The 17,911-nt window shown below is 42.8% G+C and overlaps 1 protein-coding gene across 1 annotated transcript; it reads left to right on the forward strand.

Annotated features, from left to right (window-relative positions):
* Positions 1-524: 524 nt before the first annotated feature.
* Positions 525-17,530, forward strand: LOC110969296 (procollagen-lysine, 2-oxoglutarate 5-dioxygenase 3). The gene is made up of 19 exons (XM_022219359.2): positions 525-783; positions 4,195-4,286; positions 4,363-4,499; positions 8,829-8,992; positions 9,077-9,189; positions 9,280-9,343; positions 9,855-9,952; positions 10,441-10,542; positions 10,618-10,749; positions 10,821-10,942; positions 11,315-11,419; positions 11,495-11,620; positions 12,663-12,804; positions 13,009-13,122; positions 13,207-13,278; positions 13,389-13,493; positions 13,577-13,723; positions 15,156-15,281; positions 15,370-17,530. Exons 1-19 carry the CDS (start codon positions 699-701, stop codon positions 15,523-15,525), a joined length of 2,202 nt encoding a protein of 733 aa, XP_022075051.2. The 5' UTR covers positions 525-698; the 3' UTR covers positions 15,526-17,530.
* Positions 17,531-17,911: the final 381 nt, after the last annotated feature.

Consider the following 17,911-nt stretch of genomic DNA (forward strand, 5'->3'; position numbering starts at 1 on the left):
ACATCAATGCTCAGATTTTTGATTTTTTTTAATGTTTTAATATCCAGGTTTTAGATGTTTTTGTGCCTTAATAACCATATTTTTGATGTTTTATATTGTGTTAATATCCAGCATATTCTATATGTTGGTGTTGATTACCACACATTTACGTATTTTTAAATTCCAGGATATATTCCAGGTAATGAGCAGCAAAATATTCAGTGACTGTGTGATTTATTTACTAGTTGCAGACTTCAAACTGTACATTTAACAACATAAAGTGTTTTCTGTGCAGATGCAGCGTTAAATTCATCGGGTGTCCGTGTTTATTTTGGGTTTCTGCTCACTAACAGTATGTGTTTCTCTCCCTGTCTCTCCTGGAATGCTTCAGACGTGGCAAGCGTTCACTTTCTCCATTTTCACGAACTTTCTGCAGAAAAAAAATCCTTTCGTCCTCGTTTCCATTTGTCTTCCTCTGATTGGCTGTATCGGAGAAGCTTCGGGGCGCTGATTGCTCTGCAATCCCGTCACTCGAAGCAGTCACGCCTGTGATTGGCTGAACACGCCCCCAGAGGGCGGGGGGCGTTTCTGTGGTCTGTGTTGACATGAATTTATCCCATCGGGAAAACTCGGGACGTATCGCGATACTGGAGGCGAAGGGGAGCCACGGTACAGTGTTGGTTTGAACGGAGCATTTAACGGATTTCAGCGACAGCAGAATGTCCTCCTGGCGGGTCCTCTGCCTTGCGGCTCTCGCCTTCTTTCAGAGCTCCACGTCGGCCGAGAAGCGGAGGCTGTCTCCAGGTAAGGCCGCTCCGCAGGGTCCTGTTTCCGGCCAGGCGGACCACCGTGACCCGCTGTAGCATCCCGGAGCTAACTGTTGCTAACCAGTTTATTTAACTCCAGCTTCTTCCACCGGCGACAGAAACCCAGAAACATGAACCGAATGAGAGTTTACGGAGCTTTTCCTGTGATTCTAAACGTAATCAGCCTCAGTTACAACTTTATAAATTAGTCCTGGAGCTAATTATTAGCAGCTGAAGACTGAGAGTGAAGCTAACTTTGTCCGAAAATGACTAAAACATGTTTAAAAAGAAATGAGTTTCCGGTGCGATCAAAAAAATGAGACTAAAAAGGCTCAGTAATGGTGTAAAAGATTTTAAACTTGTCCATAAACCTGTTCAGCACAACTCAAACTTGTCCAGTGTGACAATATTAGTCTAAAATGGTGTTAAATTAGTCTGAAATGGCATTAATATAATCTAAAATTGCTTTAAAATGTTGTAATTAGTCTAAAATGCTTTAAATTAATCTACAACGGCGTTGATTTAGTCTATAATGGTGTGAAACTGGACTAAAATGACGTTTAATTAGTCTATAATGGTGTTAAACTGGTCTAAAATGACGTTTAATTAGTCTATAATGGTGTTAAACTGGTCTAAAATGATGTTTAATTAGTTTATAATGGTGTTAAACTGGTCTAAAATGACGTTTAATTAGTCTATAATGGTGTTAAACTGGTCTAAAATGATGTTTAATTAGTCTATAATGGTGTTAAACTGGTCTAAAATGATGTTTAATTAGTCTCTAATGGTGTTAAACTGGTCTGAGATGGCATTATATTAATCTAATAATTAGAAGTTCTCATCTGTGTGTTTAACATCTGGAAATCTGAAGACAAAGGATCATCTAATAGTAGACAGATCAATATTTAGTTCAGTGATTGGCAGTTTTGTGGAGTTTCAAGTTCATCTAAACCAATTTTATTTCATTTTTAGACCAATTTTGTCACATTGAACAGTTTTTGGACCTGCTTGAATTATTTTGGGTCAAATTAAAAATCAATTTGAACAGTTTTTTTACTTTCAAACTCCAAAATGTGTCTTAAAATTGTCTTCCAAGTTACTAAAACGAGACAAAGCCGCATTTAAAACACTAAAATATGAGCTTTATGACTCCCAGTGTGTAGAAAATGACTCAGAATTGTCCCAGAACAGTCAGAAATGTTCCCCTGTGACTCAAACAACTAATGAGTTCATCTAGAAAAGAGTCTGAAGCTTCTGTTAACTTTAAACAAACTGCTTTTCTTTTCTTCCACCAGGGAGAGTAAATGAAGGTTCTCAGGTGATGAGCTGTTGGTTTTCTGTCGGCTCAGTTTGTTTCCGTCTCCATGAACTAAAGCTGAACTCTGCAGCTGTCGGTAAACTAACAAATCCTGTTCGTTCCTCAGTTTCACAGCTGTCAGCCACAAATAAAAGGTTTTAAATCCAAAGTCTGCTTTAAACCTCCTCTGCTGGAGTTACAGTCTGAAATGACTTCTCCAGAAGTTTCTCCAGTGTGGTAAAAACGGGTTTAAGATTACTTTAGATTTTGTCCAAAATGATAAAAAAAAGAAAAAAAAAGAAATTAGCTTCAAATGTAACCAAAAATGAGACTATAAAGGCTCAAAAATGGTCTAAAAAAGGACTTAAAACTTGCCCATAAATTCATCCAGAATAACTCAAACTTACTAAAAATATCCAAAATAAACCGATACGCAGAAATACAAACAACATTCTGCCAGAGCTGCTGCACAGATTCTTACATAAATAGAAGTATTAATATTTCACAGGTTTTTATGTAAAGTAGAATAGTATCGATGCAGAATGACTAAAATTAGTTCAACCTGAGAAATTCAGATGCAAAACCACAAAAACAAGACACAAAACAACAAGGAAAAGAAACGAAAAAACAAGAAAAAGACACAAAATGACAAAAACGAGACACAAAACCACAAAAACGAGACACAAAACAATAAGAAATAGAAACAAAACACAAAACGAGTCAGAAACAACAAAAATGAGACATAAAATGAAAAAAGAAGACAAAAACATCAAAAATGAAATATAATGACACACAAAATGACAAAACAAAACGGCAAGAAAGACGCACAATGACAAAAATGAGACATGAAATGACAAAAGAAGACAAAAACATCAAAAATGAAACAAAATGACACAAAAGTGAAACAAAACAACAAAAATGAGGCACAAAATGACAAGAAAAAGACAAAGATTGACACAAAAGGACAAAAATGAGACGAAAAAAACCAAGAAAAACGAGACAATCCAATGGATAAACCCAGCCTGGAGGTATTTTAGTAACTGGATTAGTCGAAGAATTGTTTCAGGACTAAATGTGATGAAATTCTTCTAAAAGGGCTCAAAATTGTGTAAAGTGACTGAAAAATTTTGCTCCAATTGAGTCCAAAGTGACATAAATGAGTGTGAAAGCTGGAATTCCTGCGTCCCCTGAACACATCTCGGTGTTTGCTGGGGGATGAGGACCTCTGCAGATATTTGGGGAACTTTAAACAACCGGCCTTCAGTCCCTGAACCTTCTCAGGAATTCCACGGCAGATTCCTCGAAAGCCTGCAGGGAAGCACAAAGTTTAACGAGCTGAGAGTTTAAACAAGCTCAGAAAGTTCAGCCTGGAGCTCCTCGTCACGTTCAGACTCGTTTTCTGCTGCAGAAGCACAAACCTCAGCGCTGGCAAAGGGAAGTCTTCACTGGAGAACAAAATGACTCACAAGTGTTTAAATGTGTCTGAAATGAACTTAGTGTTTTCAGTTTGTCTAAAATGAACTTAAAGTGTTTCCAATTTGTTTAAAGTTGCTCAGATTTTGAGCAACGTGATATAAAAATTGTCCTGAATGCTAAAAAGTGTGTCCAACATGGCAAATTATCCTTCCTACTACTGCATGTGTCCATAATGATTCTGAAATGCCCTAAAACTTGTTCAGTGTTTCTCAGTTTATCTAAATTGACATCGTTTTTTCCAACTCCACTAAAAAGTTGTCCAAAATTATTTTATAAATCTGTTAGAAAATTCTCAAACTTTGCCTTAAACAGCTCCATTTTTTTACCAAAATGCATAAAACTTAGAGAAACCTGAGCAGATAACCGGTCCAGAATGACCTGAAATCTGATCACAGTATCACTTCAACCTGATCAGTATCTTTTCAACATTTTGTCAAACACAACAAAAACGTGTCAGAAATGTTGTAGTGTGTCCAGAATGATCTGGAAAGAGTTGGAAGTGTTTTAAAGTGTTTCTGATTTCAGCCACATAAATATAAAACCATGAATTAAATGAACACTGTAAACCTGTTTATTGTAGAGTCACAGTACTTTTACTGAGCTGTACTTCATCACTGACCAATCATGTGTTTGTAGAAAACCTGCTCGTGATCACCGCGGCAACCGAGGAGACGGACGGATTCCAGCGCTTCATGAGGACGGCGAGAGAATTTAACTATACGGTGAAGGTGAGGAAGAGGAGGGAGATGATGATGAAGATGGTGGTGATGATGGTGGTGATGAAGATGAGGGTGTTTCCTCCAGGTGTTGGGTCTGGGGGAGGACTGGAAGGGAGGAGACGTTGCTCGGACGGTGGGTGGAGGTCAGAAGGTCCGATGGCTGAAGAAGGAGCTGCTCAAACACTCAGACAACAAAGACCTGGTCGTCATGTTCGTGGACAGGTAACCTCACCTGAGATCACCTCACCTCAACTTAGATGACCTCATCTCACCTGTCCTGACATGACTTCACCTGTCCTCACTGACCACACCTGTCCTGACCTCAACTCACCTTACCTGTCCTCACCTGTGTCTGTCACATTGTTCGAAGTCTTGGAACAAGTTTCTGTAATATTGGACAGGATTTTCTGCTATTTTTAGAAGTTTTTATGTGTTTAAATGAGTCTTCTGTCATTCTGACAGTAGTAGAGTTGACTCTGACCGGTTTTCTGTCATGTTGGACAGCTTCCAGTAATTTTAGACACATTTTCTGATGTTTTGAACCAGATGTTGTCCTGGCAGACAGGTATTTATTACACTGGATAAAGGTTCTGACAGTTCATCTGGTCAAGATTTTCCCCATTGACAGAGTTTCCTGTTTTGGTCAGAGATTGAGTGATTGTCAGCACATTTCCAGTGGTTTGGACAGTTTCCTGTCCTGTTGTCGTGCTGGAGGACAGGTTTGTTGAGTCATTGTTAGCCGACAGGTAACGCTTTCCCTTCTGTCCCACCTGTCTCTGGTTTCTGCTTCTCTTTATCTGCTGTCCTTTAAAATCCTTTGTTGGGTGAGAAACCTGACTCTCCTGTTCTACTTCACACCGGAGGACGGAGGTTTGGTTTCACCTGTGGAAGACATGAATCCACTTATTGTGCTGCTGTTAGCATCTCTGCTAACAACACCTGAGATCTGCTCACCTGCCGCAACTTAAAATCTAAAACAAGACTGTTGCTGGAGCCTGAGAGACTAAACCCAGGGACAAAAATACCCACTGAACGACTCAAACGTGTCCACCAAAACTAAATTCATACAAAAGTGGCTGAAACATGTCCACAGGAATTCATATTTGTCTAAAATGACTAGTGTTCAAAATGTCAGCATTTGTCAAAATCATGGAAACATGTTGGAATAACTAAATGGTTTGAAACTATCCAAATAGCCCTGTCCAAAGTGACTCAAAACTTGTCTAAAAGGACTCGGACTTGTCTAAAAGGACTCGGACTTCTCTAAAAGGACTCAAACTTGTCTAAAAGGACACGGACGTCTCTAAATGGACTCAAAGAATGTTACTTTTGTTTTCTTTAAGTCCAAGCATATAGAGTTCAATTTGGAACTTCGCCTGGGACTAAAACGTCACAGCAAGTAAAAGTTCCATCTCTCTTTTTGCCATCTATCTAGCAGCATAAATACAGTTTGACCACTGGGGGAAAAAAGACTCAAAACATGTCCAAAATGATTTGAAACTAGTTCAAAATCCTCAAAACTTGTAAAAGGGGACTTGAAACTTGTCCAAAATTACTCAGAATCTCTTCAAAATGACTTGCAACATGTCTGAAGTGACTCAAAACATGTCTAGAATTACTTGAAACATGTCTAAAATGACTCATTTGTCCAAAATGACGTGAACCTGTCCACAAAAACTAAATTCGTACAAAAATTATTCAAACCTGTCCACAGGAATTCATATTTGTCTGTAAGGACACAAATGTGTCCAGAGTTACTCAAAATCTGTTCAAAATGACTTGAAACTTGTTTGAAACTACTTAAAACTTGTTCACAAGATTAATTTGTCAGAAATAACTCAAATTTGTCTATAAGGACTCAAAACTAATTTGCCCAAAATTACTCAAGACTTATCCAAAACTACTCAAAAGTTGTCCAAAGTGACTCAAAATCTGTTCAGGGTGACTTGAAACTTGTTCTCAAAAACTAATTTGTCAAGAATTACTCAAAACTAGTTTAGTCCAATGACTTGCAACTTGGCTAAAGTGACTCATTATGTGTCCAAAATGACTTGTGGGGGTGCGCAGCCAGGCGAGGTGACTGTTAGGATTGGTTCACATCGTAAGGTCTGATGAGGGGACATGTCGTGCAGATTGACGAGACGAATATTGGTTGTGCGACATCGTCCGACAGAGGAGGGGAGGGATTCAAATATTCAGATCTCAAAATAAATATTCGGATACCACCGTCATGACCGAATATTTGGATATTCGGGATCAGCCCTGGCTCTAACACAGAACCCTGAGGAACTCCATAACTAGCTCTGGTGGAAGAATCATCATGAACGTGAACGAACTGGAATCTGTCCGTTAAATAATACGCACCAGATAACTAATCTGAACTCGACTGTTTCTGAGACTCAGCTGCCACTAAAGCTGCATTAACCCTTTTATCAACTGTTTAAGTCTTTCTTTAAAAGACCTTGTCCACTAAGATTATATTTGATCAAAGTTAACTCAGACTTGTCCACAGGCATCTAGATGTGTTAAATATTACTAAAACTGGTCAGAAATAGTTGAGTTATTCAAAGTGACTCTAAATTTGTCATCAGAGCTGTTCTGTTTGCCTGTTTTTCTTGGTTTGTTGTCGTTAAACTGAACTTCCTGTTTCTGATGCCCAGTCTGCTGAGGTGTGGTTTGGATGAACAGCAAGGAGTTTCTTCTTTTAGCTCCTAATGACACCTTTACTTCCACCATGGTCGCTGCTGCACTCTGTCATTACCCTGCTGAGGTTTCTTCTATCCACCGACCTGCAGCTCCTTATCACAACCAGATCAGGTTGTTCTGGTCCGACTGTGAGCCCAGCAGCTCTGAGACCAGCATTAATGGTCTTAGATGTGGTAGACGATGTGTAGTCAGCTGAAGACTCGTCCTGCTATCGCTAGTCTGGAACATAAATACTGGCCAGTTCAAGTAATTATTACTATTTTGTTCATGTGCATTTTTAAAAATGGTTTCCATACTCACAAAATGAAGTGAAACGTGACCAAAGTGACTCAAAAAGTGTCCAAAATTACTTAAAACTTGATTACAAAGACTAATTTATCAAAAATGACTGAAATTTGTCTAAAAGGATTCAAACTTGTCCAAAGTGACTCAAAAAGTGTCCAAAAGAAATTGAAACACGTCCCAAATGAATCAATATCAGCTCAAAATTACTCAAGTCTCTTCAAAATGACCTGAAACTTGTCCAAAGTGACTCAAAACTTGTCCAAAGTGACTCAGAATCTCTTCAAAATGATAGAAACTTGTTTACAAAGATGAATTCGTCAAATATAACTTAAACATGTCTAAAAGGCCTCAAACTTGTACAAAATGACTTGAAATTTGTCCAGAATGTTTTGAAACTTGTCCAGAATGACTCAAAAAATGTCTAAAATGACTTGAAACATGTCCAAAGGGAGTCAGAATCTCTTCAACAAATTAAATGTTTCCAAAGACTAATTTGTGAAATATGACTTAAACTTGTCTAAAAGGACTCAAACTTGTCCAAAGTAACTCAAAATGTGTCCAAAATGACAACATGTCCAAAGCGATTCAAACCCGGTTCAGAATGACTCAAAACTTGTCCAAAGTTATTCAGAATCTATTCAAAATGAATTGAAGCATGTCTAAAGTGACTTAAAACGTGTCTAAAATTACTTGAAACAGGTCGAAAATGACTCATTTGTCCAAAACGACTTAAACGTGTCCAGAAAAACTAAATTCGTACAAAAATTATTCAAACGTGTCTACAGGAATTCGTATTTCTCTGTAAGGGCGCAAAATGTGTCCAAAATGACTCAAAACTTGTCCACAAGACTAATTTGTCAAAAGTGACTCCAGCATGTACAAAATTATTCGAAACTGGTTCAAAATGACTGAAGGCTTGTTCTGAAAGACTAATTTGTCCACAACGGCTGAAGCTTGTCTGTAAGGGCTCTACGCTTGTCTGTAAGTGCTCTACGCTTGTCTGTAATGGCTCTACGCTTGTCTGTAAGGGCTCTACGCTTGTCTGTAAGGGCTCTACGCTTGTCTGTAAGGGCTCTACGCTTGTCTGTAAGGGCTCTACGCTTGTCTGTAAGGGCTCTACGCTTGTCTGTAATGGCTCTACGCTTGTCTGTAAGGGCTCTACGCTTGTCTGTAAGGGCTCTACGCTTGTCTGTAAGGGCTCTACGCTTGTCTGTAATGGCTCTACGCTTGTCTGTAAGGGCTCTACGCTTGTCTGTAAGGGCTCTACGCTTGTCTGTAAGGGCTCTACGCTTGTCTGTAAGGGCTCTACGCTTGTCTGTAAGGGCTCTACGCTTGTCTGTAAGGGCTCTACGCTTGTCTGTAAGGGCTCTACGCTTGTCTGTAAGGGCTCTACACTTGTCTATAATGGCTCTACGCTTGTCCACGCTGAGTGTCTTGGTCTGAAGAGACTGAAACCTGTCCACTAAAGGAGTTCCTCCCTCTGACTTGTTGGTTCTTCCACTTGTGGTTCTGTTGGGTCTTGCTCACACCTGAAACCTTCACACTTCTGGTTTCCAACAGTTACGACGTGATCTTTGCGTCCGGACCCGAGGAGCTGCTCTCCAAGTTCTCCCGACTTGGTCACCGGGTGGTTTTCTCAGCTGAAGGTTTCTGCTGGCCCGACCAGCGCCTGGCCTCCAAATACCCCGAGGTGCATTCTGGGAAACGCTACCTGAACTCCGGAGGTAAGAGGCCTCAGACACGTGGGTTTATTGGACGTGTTTTTATTGGAGGTGAACCCAACAGCTGAGGTGAATCTGTGTCTTCAGGGTTCATCGGGTTCGCTGCAGACCTCAGCGCCATCGTCCAGCAATGGAAGTACAAAGACAACGACGACGACCAGCTGTTCTACACCAGGATCTACCTGGACAAGACGCAGAGGGTAAACCACAGCACACAGTCCATGCAGACCTCCACAGTGGGTCTGAACCTTCAGACTGATGTTAGAAGATGATCTGATCTGTCTCCTCAGACCAAGTTCAACATGACTCTGGATCATCGCTCCAGAATCTTCCAGAACCTGAATGGAGCTGTTGGTGAGTCTGTAGCTCTTTTAATTAGTCCATAAAGTTGAATGTTTCAGGTTCCATCTGCTGCTCGTCTTCATCAGATATGATCAATAATCAAACTTTTTTTTAGATGGATTGTCAGAGACAACTAAAGAGGTGGCTGTGGGAAGTTTTCATCTGAAGTCTTATATAGTTAATGACATTTCATGGACACCAGACAACCACAGAGGGAAACAAAACCAACAAAGAGACACAAAACAAACGCAAAGAGACACAAAACGACCCCAGAGACACACAAAACGACCGCACAGTGACACAAAACGACCGCACAGTGACACAAACCGAGCTCAGACAGAATTGGTTGTCGATGTTTCTACATTATGTTGAGTCTGAACTTGTAAAAGTAGCAGCTAAGTGGGTTGTTGTATTCCTCAGTAGAGCATTAGTCGGTCTATTTCCAGAAATCAGAGGAATTTGTTCTAATGATTTCGTTATTAAAGGTTATTTAACACCTGAATAACCTGAATGCGTCCCACAGATGAGGTGGTCCTGAAGTTTGAGCGGGCGAAGGTCCGAGCCAGGAACGTGGCCTACGACACGCTGCCCGTCATCATCCACGGCAACGGACCCACCAAGGTAACCGGCCAATCACAGCGTCCTGCCAGCACCATGTGACACCCAGAACCTCCTGATGATCTGCAGGTTTCATCCCTCTGGACTCCAGCAGAAGTTTCTTTCTGCTTTTTAACTTGAGTAACTTTAAATGTGTCCGAAGTGACTTTAAATGTGTCCAAAATGGCTTTAAATGTGTCCAAAGTCACTCAAACTTTGTCCAAATTAACTTAAACTTCGTCCAAAATGACCTAAATTTGTCCAGTGTGACTTCAGACTTGTCCAAAATGATTTAAGATTTTCCAAATTGACTTGAACTTTGTCCAAAGTGACTAAAACTTTGTCCAAAGTGACTAGAACTTTGTGTGAAATGCCTTTAACCCTCCTAGTGAAAGTCATAGCGGCCTGTGGTTATTCCAGAGCGGGTTCTGTTGTAGTTGGTTTAAAGATGTGATGATGTCTGAGTGTAAACCTGAGTAGTAACTGACTTGCATCGACTCGTGTCTCTGCAGCTGCAGCTGAACTACCTGGGAAACTACGTCCCCACGGCCTGGACCTACGAGAACGGCTGTGGGATCTGCGATGACGACCTGCTGTTCTTCACCGACGTACCTGTACGGCCTCTCTCCTGGACCCAGAACCGGCCACTGTAGTTTCGCCGGGTGTCTGACCTGTGTTTGTGTGTCCAGGACGAGGAGCTGCCGCTGGTGTACGTGGCCGTCTTCATCGAACACGCCACGCCCTTCATGGAGGAGTTCCTGGACCGGCTGACCACGCTGAACTACCCCACCGACAGGATCCGCCTCTTCATCCACAACAACGTACGGTACCGGACACGCTGACGTCCTCTGCTCTCCGGTTCTGTCCTGACCCGATCTAACTTCTGCTGCAGGTGGTGTACCACGAGCGACACATCCAGAAGTTCTGGGAGCGATACCGGGCCCTGTTTCCCAACGCCCTGCTGGTCGGACCGGAGGAGGACCTGAAGGAGGACAAGGCCAGAACCATGGCTGTGTGAGTGGACAGGCTTTAGAACATTACAAAACTAAGTCCTGAGTGTTTCATGGATTTAGAAACGGAATTACTCAAAACCTGTCCAAACTGAATCAAAACTATTGCAAAGTGACTAAAACTTTTTCCAACTTGACTCAGACTTTGTCCAAAGTGACTTTAAACCTGTCCAGAGTCACTAAAACTTGCCCTGAGTGAGTTTAAACTTTTCTAAATTGACTCAACCTTTGTCCAAAGTGACTAAAACTTAGTTGATGACTGTTTGCAGACAGTTACGATGATTCTCTGACCTGTTTGTTGTCTGGACTCCTGCTGACTGAGTCAGAAAGGAAAATGAGCGTTCCAAACCACCCTGACATGTTGGTGTGTTTCCAGCGAGGCCTGTAAGAAGGATCCAGAATGCGACTACTACTTCAGCATCGACTCTGATGTGGCTTTAACGAACCCCGACACTCTGAGGATCCTGATCGAGGAGAACAGGTAGGTCCCCTCGCTGTCGGTGTGTTTTCTGTTGGTCGGCTGTGTCTGGTAGTGATTGTAAACCTTCTCTCTCAGGTCGGTGATTGCACCAATGCTGTCCAAACATGGGAAGCTGTGGAGCAACTTCTGGGGCGCTCTGAGTCCTGAAGGGTATTACTCCAGATCTGAGGACTACATTGAGATCGTGCAGGGCAAGAGGATGTGAGTGCAAACGCAAAAACACACAACCATGGCTAGTTGAGTGGTCCAACCCACAAACAATCCCACCAAACCTAAACGGAGTGTTACAGCAGCGCTTCCAATGTCAGACCATTCTGGAAAACAAAAACTTTGAAGCCATTTTTTCTCAGAAGCTACACAGTGTGGGTCAGACCACTCTGCTTCCAGACCCTTCAGTTGTTAATGGATTATTTGCTGCTGTTGAAGGAACTGATTAAATTTTAAACTGAACTTTATCCAAAGTGACTAAAACTTTGTCTGAAGTGACTAAAACTTGCCAAAAGTGACTAAAACGTGTCTACAATGACTTTACACTTGTCCAAAGTGACTCAAACTTGTCTAAAATTACTAAAACTGTATCCAAAGTGACTTTAAACTTCATCCAGAGTGACTCAGGTGAAGCCTCCTCCTGGTTAATAGATGAAGCTTCTATCTGCCTGCCGTCTATCTGCCCTGATGTACAGATTGTTTGACAGTTTTGTGCATTAATTTCCAAGTAATTGGTTCCCTCCATTGGAATTCTGCATGTTTTTGAGGCTTCTGTGCATTTATGGAATAAACTGATGATTTATTACACTAATAACCAGTTTTTTTATGCATTGTTATCCTGGTAATTGGTACTTCTGTTTGGTATTATGCAGGTTTTTGATGCTTCTGTGCATTAATTTCTGAGTCTTTTGTTTGTTTGTTTTTTACTTTTTTGGGTGGCCTTTTAGCCTTTTTATACTTTGAAAGTGGAGAGAGATGAGAAACGTAGCTAGAAGAGTAGGGGAATGACCTGCACAAATGGCCGTAGGTCGGACTCTATCCCATGACCGCTGCGTTGGGACTATAGTCCTTGTTTTTGGGTTGTCCGCTCAAACAGTTGAGCTACAAAGACACCCTAGTTTTCCAGGTTTTGACAATTTGATGCACCAATACCCTGCTGTTTTTAACATATTAAAGCATTGATGTTCAAGTTTGGAGACACTTAAACGGTACCCGGGGATTCTGTGCATGTCTCTACCATAATCTCTTTGTGCAGCGGTCTGTGGAACGTGCCCTACATCACTCAGGCTTACCTGATCAAAGGCAGCATGCTGCGATCCAAACTGTCCCAGGTGAGCCTGTACGTGGACGATGGGATGGACCCAGACATGGTGTTCTGTCGGAGCATCCGAGACCAGGTAAACCAACACCTGAACCACCGGCACCTTCATACGTATTCCACTAAGACAAGACACAAACTTATCAGAGCTCTCAGTTTGTCGGAAAGGTAGCATAACTTTCAAACCTGCCGACAGGTTTCTGGCAGTTTATCATAAACTGTCTCTTATCTTGTATTCAGGGAGGTTGTGGTTTCCTTTAACGACGGACCTCTATGTCCACAGGGCGTCTTCATGTTTGTGTCCAATCGGGACGAGTTTGGCCGTTTGGTGGCGTCGGCCAACTTCAACACGTCCAGGCTGCACCCGGACATGTGGCAGATCTTTGACAACCCCATGGTCAGACCAACACGATGAACACGCCAACACAAGCACACGGTAAACAGAAGGGGAGGTTGGAGGTGAACATGTCTGTGTTTGCAGGACTGGAAGGAGAAGTACATCCACGAGAACTACTCTAAGATCTTCGAGGACGAGGAGAGCTTCGTGCAGCAGGTAATGAAACGTGACAAAAAGTTTCACATTATTAGGATAAGTTTCTGTGACCTCACTGTTCAGATCAGGACATACACATCTTTGTGGTTTCATAATATTCTGTCTTTCAGCCCTGTCCAGATGTTTACTGGTTTCCAGCTTTCTCAGAGAAGATGTGCGACCATCTGGTGGAGACCATGGAGGACTATGGCGAGTGGTCCGGAGGATCGCACAAGGTAACCGCTCATTCTGACGGTCTGTATTAGTGGAGAGTGAGTTCTGGGCTCTGAAAGTTGTGTGTCCTCTTTGTGTTGTTCAGGACGAGCGACTGGCCGGTGGTTATGAAAACGTCCCGACTGTGGACATCCACATGAACCAGATTGGCTTTGAGAAGGAGTGGCTCAAATTCCTCAAAGAGTACATTGCTCCAGTCACCGAAAAACTCTATCCAGGATATTACCCCAAGGTACGGTCCAGACCCGAACCCCCAAAGTACTGTCTAGACCAGGGGTCGGCAACCCGCGGCTCCGGAGCCGCATGCGGCTCTTTCAGCCCTCTGTTGTGGCTCCCTGTAACTTCGGAAAATAAATTGTTCTGCCTTTCAGGCGCGTTTCAATGCATTTTAATATAGAGAGTTTTATTGTGAAATTACTGCTCTTATTTTGACGTGTCACTCCACCGGATTTGCTCCTGGGGTTTCCCCTTGGGACATGAGAGCACAAAGTTGATGCAGAGAGACAACACGGAGCTTCCGATTCCCACACGTTTCATGCCTTTTTTTTGTTTTACTCCTGGAGAAGCAACGCCTGCAGTTTCACATCGTTTTGTACTCAAGAATGACAAGCCTGTATCTTGTCTTTGAGTCAAAAATACTCGTGAGTACGAAGGTAAACTACGGATAATTGTCTTGCTCAGTATCTACTCTTTGATTGGGTAATACACGTTACTCGCAAGAACACGGCTCGATGTCCAGGCAGCAGGTCAGAGAGTCAGAGGAGTGTCGTCTTGGAAAATAGGGCAGCGACTTACCGGAGAAAAGTTATTAGCTTAAGATAAATACATTATACAAGTTAAATTGAAATTCGCAAAATATTGATTTTCAGCTAACATTACGTAACATATGAGGTCCAGGAGCAAAAATGACATTAACCAAGTAAGATAAATATTAGTAGACGGACACAATTAAAAAAACGAATCTATCTAATTAGAGGCTTTGTAATTAATTAATCACGACTGATTAACAAGGGCATAGAGGTAAAAAAGCGATATATGCAGTGTTGTCTTCATTTTAAATGCCAAAAGGATTTTGCGGCTCCCGGTTTTTTCTTTTCTGTGGGAAACGGGTCGAAATGGCTCTTTGAGTGTTAAAGGTTGCCGACTGCTGGTCTAGACCCATACCCCAAGGTACGGCCCAGACCCGAACCCCCAAGGTACTGTCTAGACCCATACCCCATGGTACGGTCCAGACTCGAACCCCAAAGGTACGGTCCAGACCCGAACTCCAAGGTACTGTCTAGACCCATACCCCATGGTACGGTCCAGACTCGAACCCCAAAGGTACGGTCCAGACCCGAACTCCAAAGTACTGTCTAGACCCATACCCCATGGTACGGTCCAGACCCGAACTCCAAGGTACTGTCTAGACCCATACCCCATGGTACGGTCCAGACCCGAACTCCAAGGTACTGTCTAGACCCATACCCCATGGTACGGTCCAGACCCGAACTCCAAGGTACTGTCTAGACCCATACCCCATGGTACGGTCCAGATCCCATGGTTGGTCCAGATCCAAGCCTCATGATACAGTGGAGTTCTCAGTGTTTGTAGGAAATTAAGAACATTGACTGATTGTGTTAAGTTGAATTTAAAGGTTTTTTCTTTGTCCTTGTGTCCGTCAGGCTCAGGCCATCATGAACTTTGTGGTGCGTTACCGTCCTGATGAGCAGCCGTCTCTGCGGCCGCATCATGACTCCTCCACCTTCACCATCAACATCGCCTTGAATGATAAAGGCATCGATTACGAGGTACTCTGTCTCCTGAGCTGATGAAAGCATTCAACAGCTGATGGTTCAAGAAGAATTTAAACTAAACTGATTTCTGTCGCTGTGTCAGGGCGGAGGCTGCAGGTTCCTGAGGTACGACTGCAAGGTGGAGTCTCCCAGAAAGGGCTGGTCCTTCATGCACCCCGGCCGGCTGACACACTATCACGAAGGGCTACCCACCACCAGGGGGACCAGATACATCATGGTGTCTTTCGTGGACCCCTAACAACCCCCTAATCTGTGTGTGAGTGTGAGAGAACATCAACCAACCTCATCATCACAGACAGAAACAGATGTGATGACCCTGAACGCATCGCCTTGTTTTAAATCATTTCAACATGTCCGACCCATTTCTGTCTCCGTAGCCACCGGACCTGTTGTTGTTGTTGATATTTCACAGTAAGAATCAACCTATTTTTATTCAGAACAAGCAGTAGCGACACCACACAGCAGATGATGTGGTCCTGCCAAGCATTTCAAAATAAGAGCCTCTCATAGAGGTCGCAATCAGTCGTCACCATGCTGCCTTAATTTGATGCCTGATTCTATGCAAGAACACACTCCGTGATTGTTTTTGTGTCCGTCTGTGTGTGCTGGTGCTGTCCATTCAACTATACAAACAGCAGGGGGCGCTGCTCCTGCAGGTAACAGCATGTGTCTGCAGTTTCAGGACCTTTGTCTTTTTGCATCAGCTCAGCCTACTGAATTAGACTAAACTTCGCTAAAATCCTCCAAAATTACAACCAGAATACAGGGGTCCTCAGCTTACGTCAAAATTCTATTTCCTACGCCGCTACGTTTCGCCGTAAGTCGGAACTCGCACGCTGTAACGAATGTGGCCTACAACCGGTGAATGTAAACAAAGCCGTCTTCCTCGTATAGCGCTGCGTGACAAAGTATTTGTTTGCTCCACTTGCCAGCTAGTTCCTGCGCGTAATTTGTTTTAACGTTGCAAACGCCGTATGTCGGAATGATGGAACAAGACTTTCTTCACAAATTTATGGTAGATGGTAACGTAGCCATGAAACGCCGTAGGTCGAGGACGTCGTAAACTGTGGACCTGCTGTACTACGTTATGTCCTGCAGTTGAACTTGTTCAGCAGATTGTGTAATTTAGAATAACAAGGTCGTTAGATAGTTGAAAAGTCATCGTTAGCTTGGGGAGGGGTCACGTCTTGCTGCTCTCTTTTCTGGCCAGAAATGTGGCCCTTCCTGCAGCAGGTGCTTCTTCTTTATGGTACGCGTCAACAGGATCCGTCAATTTCTCGCATCCCATTCATTGTCTACATGAAACGCACCGCGTTGAATGCTGGTTCTGTTGCGGTGCGTTTGGAGGTCCAAATCAATGTGAAACTTTTATGACACTATTGCCGTTTAACTAAAACAAAGACAGATTCAGCAGATTATTAATGCTTTCAGAAATACTTTTTGCTGAACTGTTTTCGGAATAAAAGAGAAAGTTTGTGATCGAGACACCATGTCAGTCCGATGCTTCTAACGAACTGAAGCTCAAAATGCTGTCTTTTGACCAGCTAGTGATCCGCTCACCAAGCTGATAATTTTCAGATGTGTTTACATCCGAGAAAAATGGGTCATGTGGACATGTATCATAATATGCTGGATGTTAATGTGCCAGACACTAATGTGTCGGATGCTAACATGTTGGATGCTCACGTGCCAGACGCTAACATGTGGTACGCTATAATGTGAGATGCTAACGTGTTCGATGCTAACATGCTAGATGTTACTGTGCCGTACGCAAATGTGCTGGATGCTAACATGTCATTGCTAACGCGCCGGACACTAATGTGTCATTGGTATCGTGTTGGATGCTCACGTGCTGGACACTAACATATCTTATGCTAACATGTCATCGTTATAACGGATAATAATGTATCAGATGTTAACGCATCTGATGCTAACGTGCCATCGCTAATATGTCAGATACTAGTGTGTCATTGCTACCATGTCAGATGCTAACGTGCCAGAGACTAACATATCTTACACTAACGTGTCATTATCTTATCAGACACTAATGTGTCAGATGTTAACGTGTCGGATGCTAACGTGCCATTGCTAACATGTCAGATGCCAACGTGCTGGAAACTAACATGTCTTAGGCTAACGTGTCGTCGTTATCATACTGGACCCTAATGTGTCAGATGTTAACGTGTCGGATGCTAACGCGTCGTCGGTAACATGTCAGACGCTAACATGCCAGACGCTAACATGCCAGACGCTAACATATCAAAAAATGTGATCCTTCCTGCAACAAGTGCTGTTCCCTCAGTTATTTAACTCAGTAGGTGGCGCTGTCGTGATAAACAATGTCCTTGAAATGCGATGCTGCAGCTGTGGTCCTGGAAATGCAGCTCCTGCAGGGAGCGCTCCTCTCCGGTACTCCCAGCACACAGCGCCCTCCACAAGATGCTGTTCTGTGTTCTGTGTGACTCTCAGCCAGTCAGAGGGTCTGTTAGAGTTGAAGTCCATAGAGTGAATGTGTTGTAAAGAGCAGAACCTTAAAGTCTGTAGACTGAGTTTTCAGGGGGTGAAACTCCACTTTGAGATCTTTTAAACTGTTACCGGGGAAACGCTAAAGGCCTTTTTATATT

Source organism: Acanthochromis polyacanthus, chromosome 24 (genome assembly GCF_021347895.1).
Source record: "Acanthochromis polyacanthus isolate Apoly-LR-REF ecotype Palm Island chromosome 24, KAUST_Apoly_ChrSc, whole genome shotgun sequence".
In the NCBI taxonomy this organism is placed as follows: Eukaryota; Metazoa; Chordata; class Actinopteri; family Pomacentridae; genus Acanthochromis; species Acanthochromis polyacanthus.